The 8,941-nt window shown below is 33.6% G+C and overlaps 1 protein-coding gene across 4 annotated transcripts in view; it reads left to right on the top strand.

Annotated features, from left to right (window-relative positions):
* PIBF1 (progesterone immunomodulatory binding factor 1) overlaps nt 1-8,941 on the top strand; it is a 201,140-nt gene that overhangs the window by 125,898 nt on the left and 66,301 nt on the right. For all 4 annotated transcript variants that reach the window (XR_003004349.1, XR_003004348.1, XM_024753941.1 and 1 more), the window contains exon 13: nt 2,381-2,471. Coding sequence is in view for 2 of the 4 variants with exons in the window: in XM_024753941.1 (XP_024609709.1) it covers nt 2,381-2,471 (91 nt within the window). In the remaining 2 variants the exon portion in view is untranslated. The remainder of the gene's footprint in view (nt 1-2,380; nt 2,472-8,941) is intronic.

Here is an 8,941-nt window from a genome sequence, read left to right on the forward strand (position 1 = left end):
AAGTAGAGGTATTGTCTAGAAGCTAAATAAATTTTTTTTAAATATCAGATTTCTAATTGTCAAATTGAGGGACCTACTCTCCAACCTCATCCTACTTGTAACCTCTGCTGGGCATTTGTCACATTTCTCGAAACTTCTCTTGCTTAAGTCACCTGCCTTTGATTGTTTCTTCTCCGTCGCTTTTGTTGTCTCTTCTTTTATCTAACTCTTTCTGGTTCCCAGGGTTTTTTTTTTTTCCCCTCATCCTCTTCAATTCTTACTTACCTACTTTCTGGATAATTTTATCCCTTTCCACAATTTCAGTTACTGACCACAGGCTAGTGATTCCACAGGTCTGTATGGAATTCTTGCAGTCATTGAAGATGTAACATTATTTATATTTTCCCTTCCTTCCCTAAGACGTATTAATTTTCTTGTATTCTCGATCTGTTAGTAAGGTTAAAGTCTTTCTAATTGCCCAACTAGCTTTTGTCAACCTTGATTCCTCCCTCATCCTATCTAGTGCCTCATCTCACCTCCATACCTACTCATTTGTCTAGAATCCAGGTTCGTTTCTCCATCCTCCATTGCTATTATGGACCAAGTCACAACTGGATTATTACTATAACCTGTAAGGAGTTCTCTGTGCTACCAATCTAGGTCACCCTTTTCCCATTATTGGAATTTTTTTTCCTATAATATCAGCATCAACAACAAAAATCTATTGGTCATGTCACTTACCTGTACTAATCTCTTAATTTCTTGTTGTCTCTAGAATAAAATCCAGACTCTTTAGCCTAGCAAACAAGACTTTAGTCCCATTCACAGTTGAAACTTGGCCTCCCTTTCTACTACTATTGTTTTCCAGACTAACTTCAGCCACTTTTCTCACAATTACTGAAACTTCACAGCTCTGTGCCTTTACACATTGCAGTTCCTTCCTGCAGGTTCTCTGTGAATGTCATTCTCCCCATACCTTCCTAATGCCTCTAGCATGGGAAAAATAGTGGTACTAAGACACATTCATATCTCTTTAGTACCATTTGCCATTTTGTGTAGGACATTGTTTCTGTAATTAAATCACCACTGGAATAGTTAGCCCATGAGTTATTAATCCAGTAAGTATTAAACTCAAATGTAAGTTGTCCATCAATATCTGATGGGTTTTTGAGATGTTAGCTAAATCTACCCCTCTTTCTTCTGACCTTAGAACTATTTAAGAGAAACAAGCGTTAGATAGGTATCTAAATGCCTCCTCTAGTTCTGATAGAGCTGGATTGGAGAAGCCAACTTGGATCTGAGCAATGAGATGTTACTATCAGCAATGGCACATAGGATCTCTTGCTTACACTTGTCCCTCATAACTACTAATCCTACCTCTGAAAACTGATCTTGGTTCACTGTGAATAGGGTCAAAATTGAAGAAAAAAAACACATGAATATTCCTGAAATGTTTACTACAGAAGGATCAAACAACAAATAAGTGCATATTACAGTGATAGGCCTGCAAATAGCTTCACTTACTAATGTAAAATATTTGGCTTTATTTTAAACCTGAAACATTTCTGAAAGTAGTTTTCTCTTTTTGACATTAAAATACTGGTTATTGATGAATAATGTTATAAAAATTGTTATATGTCATGAACTGCTTTAAATTTAAATTTTAAACCTTTTTTAAAAGTTTAAAAAACCTTTAGCTTTTATAGCCTTTGATTAAATATTTTTTCATCTCAACTTACAGTAAATTGTCATCGCATTTAAACGTTTTACCCATAAAACATTAACCTTTTAGTTGAAATTCCTTTGGGAGAGTGGTGTGACAATAGCAAAATTTAGAAGTAAATGGTGTTACTGTGTTTTCTGTAATTTTTTTAAAAATGCCATCAATAGATTCTTAGGACTGTACATTTTCCTCACACAGTAGCCTACTTAAATGCATAATTTCATTATTGCAAGTTAGGATAAAGTTGTTCTTCTGATAAAATAATGAACATCTTTCCTAATTAAAAATAATCATTTCTCTTATCAAGAAAAGAAGTAATGAAATTGAGTTTATCATTACTTTTTCAGAAGTACATAACATACATTTCATGCAGAAAGCCTTTGAACCTCAGAGTAAATAACATCTGTATTATTATGCTTTATAACAAGAAAACTTAACGTGTCATATGATGCAGTCCCTTACTAAACCTTTGAAAAATAGATGGAACAAATCCAAGCAAGCATATACTTTACGAAATAACTGTGCTGCTGCTTACAAATGGTCTGCTTGAGGTTATGCATTAGCCCTTTTAAATGTTTTATGCTCCTTAATTCATTATTATGACCTCTTTTATTTTCGCTTCTGCCATACTTTTTAAGAAAAAAAAGATTTCACATTGTACACTTCAATATTTTCCAGTTGAAAATGAAGATGAGGCTGAAAGGATTCTTTTTTCTTATGGCTATGGTGCTAATGTTCCCACAACAGCCAAAAGACGACTAAAGCAAAGGTAAAATCAATATATATTCATTTCACTTATCCATTCAAGCTAAATGTAATTACATTGTGCTTTTTGATGATGTACTGAGTGGAGTGACAAAATAAAGTTACTTTATTCTTAGTATGCATAAATATTAAATTGCTCACAAACACAGTAAGTAATAATCATGCATTTTCATGTATTTTTAAGTGAGTTTAATGTTGGGTAGAATGTAAGTGTACATTAGAATTTTCCTAGAATTGGAGTCAGTGATAATGACACCATTTTAAGTTTATTTTCATCTTAATTTCAGGTGAGTTACAAATGCTTTTTTGTACCAACAATTTTCAGGTTAAAATTAATGAATTATGCTTCCTTTTATTTTCACTTGTTTTTTATTCACCTGTCTACATTCCTTGATGTATACTTGAGAGAGAGAAAAAGAAAGAGATTGGGAGAGAGAGAGAGAGCTAGCATATATACTGTGATTGAAAGTATAAAACACTTTGTGAAGACCAAGAAAATTTTTAGAAGATCCACTAGTTATTTGTTGAGATACTATTTAAAGTATACTAAGAGAAAATTGTACCTATGTTAATTGGTTTTCTAGTGACCTAACTCCTAACTCCTTTCTCCCACCTGAATTCATCCTGCTTTGCAGAAAGAGCCCTGCTTGCTACCATAACAAATCTAAATGTTTCTATCAGACTTCTAAGCCCTTCCATGTGGCCCTACCTCTCCAGCCTTATTTACCTCTCTACCCCAGATGAGGGTAGTATATCTCTCTGCCTATAATGTCTATTTTCCACATACCATACAACAGAGCATTTGTCTTATCTCACTAGCTCTCATTTTCCATATTGTTTCCCCAGCTAGATGGAAAGTTCCTCAAGGTCAGCAACTACATCTTATTCTTGTTTATTCTCCATTGTCCCTACCTAGCATGGTATAAGATACCTAGTAGAATTGTCTCTTCATCTGAGTATTTGAGGATTCAGAGCTGCTATCTGTTATTTTTACATGAATAGATTTAAACGTTTAGAGACATTACACACTAAGTAAGAAAAACAATTCATCTTAATTCTAATACTTTTGTAGAAACTTTGGCTCAGAGGGCAACGGCTCTTTAACAGCTATCTAAAGTGATGTAAGATATAGACCATTTTATGAGAAGTAACAACAGTATGCTTAGAATTTAAGTTTCTTACTGGTTACACTGAACAGATCAAGGGTAGAAGACTACCAGATGTCAAATTGTAGTTGGAATGGTTAATTCTGTTTAGTGAAGATGCAATATTTCTAAATTATGTATTACTTGAAAAAATCGGTTATAGTCCCATTCCATTCCCATTCTCCCCTGAGTCCCTCCTGAGGGTGACCTAGGATAATTTGTGATTTTCAGCATATCTCTGTTTTTGAGCATTATGTTGCCAAGGGAGGAATAGAAATGTAGTTTTATGGGCAAGCGACTTTTTTATCAGTGGCAAATGATTGGTAAAATGCTAAAAATGGAAATTTGAAGGAGGAAGTCCATTCTCTTCTCTATTTTATCATCTGATTCCTTCAAAAGAATCTTGGTCACAAGAAGAAAAAAGAATTTTTCTGTTGTAAGCTTTCTTTCTTTAGCCCCCAAATGCTGAGTTCTTCTAAAATTGAAAGCAATTATTACTATTATCTTACTATTTTTTTAAGAATTTCCAAAACAGATGTTGATTTCTTAATATTGAGATTGAAGATTTAAGGAACCACAACTGATTTATATTCTGAATAATCTTAACTGTCCAAATATTTCTAAAGATTTTATCACTGAGCTATCTATGTGCCTTGAACAAGTGCCTAATGGGCATGCTATTAATATCTCCTACCAGCTGGTGCCAGGCATTCTTCTCATGATGAACCAGAGGGTTATTTTGAGGAAGTGCTTCTGAGGTCATCTAAACTGAGTGAAGGGAAAGTAAGTCTAGATAGCCAAAGAGGACATTTATGCATTCCTTTGCACATTCATTCAACAACTTTTATTGAGTGCCTACTGTATGCACAAAATCAACCAATGACAAAGAAGATCCCTGTTTAGCGTCTGATGCATTTCTGAAGTTTGCAAAGTCCATATTTGATTTCTTAATGGATATTTGTAAAGAAGTCAATGGCTTTGTGCTCTAAGTTTAATTTATTTAAGATGAAAGCAATATAACCTTCAAGAGAATCTATATTTAATTTGTCACATTTGAAATTAAAGCAATGGAAGCTTAAGGTGAATTATAAAATAACTCAGTCATAATGGCAAATGAAATATTTGCATAATAAAGTTTTCATTATACATCAGCACATTTCAAAATATATTAAAATTTCAAAGGAACTTATTTCTCATCTGCCACACAATATATCCCATTCATACTAAATTTGATTTAAAATTTCATATATTCAACAACCAGAATTAAATATTTTAGGGTAACACTTAATTGGAGGGGATTTCTGATTATAAAAATAATATATGTTTATTTTAGAATATTAGGAAAATTACCAGTAATCCTACTGTCCAAAGATAGCCATTCAAAAATGTATACAGATACATATATTTTCTTATGTATTTAGGGTATTATTGTATGTAACTTAGAAATTTAATTTTTTATCTTATAATTTCACCCTGAACATTCTCTTATATCACTGACTATTCTTCAAAAAGGTAATTTTTAATGGTTATTCACAACTTTAATTTTTAGGCCTTCTGTGTTTGAGTGCCATATTGCTGTTAGTAAATTGGATAGCCACTGAAAATTTTCACTAGTTACCTATTGCCACCCAACGTATATTATGAAATTAAAATGAGAAAATGGATGTGAAGAAGTTCACCACACAGTGAGTGCCTGGCGTAGAGTAGGTGTCCAATAAAAGTTTGTTATGTCAATTAATGTTTCTTAACATAAATAGATCACACAGTTGATTTTCAAGGTAAAGCCAATGTTCCAGAAACTTTAATGAGGCACAAGGTGAGTTTTCATTTAAAACAATTTTGTTTTAAAATTTTAATTAGACCTCTTGAAATAATTAGTGGAAACAACTCCTGGACATGAAACTAGTTTTGAGATTCACTTTCTTTGATATTAATCAGTTTCTTAAGACATAGACCATAATGCCAGTTTCCAATAAAGAAGTAGCAAAACTAATTTTTCAAAATTAGTTTGAAAAATAACTTCCAAAAGTATATCTTAAACACATTATAATTGTTAAAGAAGGTTACTCACATTTTGAATTTTCAGTGGAGATATGAACAGTAACTATTGCGTTAAGCTTTCTGGGACAAAGTTGTGGAAAGTTAAAAGTGCATATACAATTAAAGTTGCTTAAAATAAAAAAGGCTCTTCTTGACTAAACTTGAAAATCTGAAGTAATGTTTTTGTTTTGGTAGTGATTGTTTTGAAAATAGCAAACAAGATTTTCTAGTTGCATGTTTTGGTTATGCTCTTTAACCTGTAACACTAAATGGGTAGCACCCAGGCACTAACGTGGCCTTAGTGTGTGCTTCTCTGTTTGTTTTGGCATATCTGAATGTGGAGACTTTTCTGAAGGTTTTTAAACCTTTCAAATTGCAAGATTTACTGCATACTATTGATCTTTGTTTTAGTTTCTGTCTAGTTTTATAAAGAGCTTTAAGTTGAAACTTTCACAGTAGACTAATCTTTATAATAAAGGAAAAAACAAAGCAGAGGAAGCTTTTATTTTCCTAGCAAACTTTTGTGCATAATGAAATTTTGTTTTTATCTCCTTTATTCTCACATGTGTGAGTTCTCATTTTCCTCCTTAGAGAAAGTTTTGCTTATTTCATTTGGGTTGGTTTTAGAAACCTTTAAAAAGTTATTGCTAATCTACTCATGATCAACTTGAAAGTTTAAACCTACAGAAAAACTAGAAAAACACTCATATAACTATAGGTAATCATAATGCACCACTATTTAGTCCTCAGTAACTGCCAAGAAAGCAGTCAGTGCAGGGAGCAACCTTATGCTTTCTGAAGCTGAAATCGTTCTGGCCCATGTGCCCTTTTTTTGAACCATTTTTCCATGCCATGCTAATTGAGACAGGACTCTGACCTGTTAAAACTGAAAAAGAGCAAAAAACCAAATGTTATTTCAGACCAAGTAACTAATTAGCAGGTAACTAAGTACCTACACTTACTTATTTGGAGTTTTGGTAATACTAAGAGAACCATCCAATATTGAAGGACTCAGGACAGAGCATCAGTCCTCCACTGTGCTTTAATATTGCAGATATAAATGGAGGTCAGCCATGTTCACACTGCCTGGGCTAGGCTACTATGAAACTGTATGTGATAATCAGAAGTACTGACTGCCATTGACAAATCCAAGAGGATAACTTTTATTTTGAGTCAAGAGGTGCTGAGAGAGCTAAGAGGTAACCCTTGGGGAAGTAATTTTACCAGATAAGAGGTGAAGTTTTAGTTTAAAATTCAAATACAAAACTATACTCTTGTGGTATTGGTTTCTAGTTGATGTAAAACTTAATGTTGGTGCAGGTAAAAATCACATGGCAGTTATATAATTACAAAGAAGAATTGTATGCTGTACCTACGTGTCCCAACAGAGAGCCTGTAAAAGCAGTGCTTTCTTGAGGAGTTCAGTACTAAATAAATAAGTAAATAACCAAACAAACAAACAAACTTTAGCAGGAGTCATTTCCCCTAACTGTATCCATGGTTACTCATTATAAAAAAACTCATTAAAGATTTGTTTTCATAGTATGTACATTGTTGTTAAGGAGACATAAACTCAGCTAGTTGAGCAATTCTTTTGTCTTGCTTTGAATTTCAGTTAAACTAAACTCCCCTCCTGTCTTCTGACTTCTAATATCCCAGATTTCTAAACAGAATCCACCTATAGCACCAAATCACTCAGCACATCAATGTGCCACATTTAAAAGTTTAGGAGGTTGAAATATGGAAGCGGTGAATTGGTATCTGTGACATTTGCCTTCTTCCCTTATAAACTTTATGCTCTTTTTTATTACTAGTTCAATGCTTAGATGCTGAGCATTAGTTGTACTTTAATATTGAGACTCTGCAACCTTGGAATATGGTTTGTAGCAATTTGAGCAAAATTCTAGCATTTGAGCAAAATTTACTTAAAATCAGTCAGGAAGGATTTAGTAAGTGCCCCCTCTGTTCAGAACACACCACAGAGGGTAAGTCTTCATTTAAATTGTATCTTTTGGGGGAGAAAAGATGAACACCTGAAAGACTATCAAGAAATATCTAAAACCATATAATTTAGCACTGTATTGTGTGCCAGCCTATGTCAGTCAGAGGAATAGAGATCAGTGAAGGCTGGCCTGGTCAGAAATGGAGGAAGTGGACCTCAGAGAGAGCCTTCCAGAAAAAGCTGGGCTCCCAATCAGTGGAATAACCTATCTTCTCCAGACTGGAGGACCAACAGAGGTACAGTGGAAGGAATATACAAAACATGTTTATGGGACATTAAGCAGAGTAGATATTAATGGAAAATAGGTTGGTTCTGTTGAGATTTTGGGAGGCCGTGATACTTTTAGGTAATTTAGATGTAGAATAGAGTTAACCACGTAGGTAAGATTTGAAGTGAATGGTAAAAGGACATAAACATCAATTTATTAAATAAGAAATACACATGTCTGACAAAGGTAGAGATGTTTAACCTCACAAATTTAATTTAAAATAAGATTCTATTGTTTATATGTAAAGTTAGCAAAACTTTTAAAGATTGATATTGCCCAGTGTTGGCTAGGGCATAAAGAAACAGGAGGTCTTGTATAAAGTTCATTCACCGAACAGTTTATTACTGAACAGATTATTATTGTACCAGCTATTCTCCAAGGCACTTAGAATATGTTAGAAAACGAATTTTTAAAAAATTTCTGTCATTGGAGAACTTTCATTCTAGTTCATAGGAATTTAAATTTGTACAGCCTCTCAAGAGGAATATCTGAAAATTCATAATGCACATGTGCTTGGACCCAATCATTGCACTTCCTAAGGAAATCACCATATGAGAAGTGCAAAAATGTGTGTATGCAATTATTCAGAACTTTCTATAGATAAGGCACTGTTGTAAATTCTCTAATTGGACTGTCTTGTAATTGTTGAGTTATAAGTGTTCTTTAAACTGCAAACATCTTAAAAATCAATAAAGGAAGAAAGTAGATTAGTGGTTCCCTAGGGCTGAACTGGGAGGATGGGGAGTTATGCTAAGGGGTACAAATTTTGGGGGGGTGGGTGTAATGAAAATATTCTAAAACTAAATTATAGTAATAGTTGCACAACTCTAAATATACTAAAAACCATTGTACAGTTTAAATGGGCAGGATTTATGGTATTATAAGTTACATATCAAGAAAATTTTATATCAATAAAGCTGTTTTTTGTAAAAAATGACTGTCAGGGGCTTCCCTGGTGGCACAGTGGTTGAGAGTCCGCCTGCCAATGCAGGGGACGCAGGTTCGTGCCCTGGTCCGGG

The sequence above is a fragment of the Neophocaena asiaeorientalis genome, unplaced genomic scaffold, assembly GCF_003031525.2.
Source record: "Neophocaena asiaeorientalis asiaeorientalis breed wild unplaced genomic scaffold, Neophocaena_asiaeorientalis_V1.1 scaffold212, whole genome shotgun sequence".
NCBI classification, from domain to species: Eukaryota; Metazoa; Chordata; class Mammalia; order Artiodactyla; family Phocoenidae; genus Neophocaena; species Neophocaena asiaeorientalis.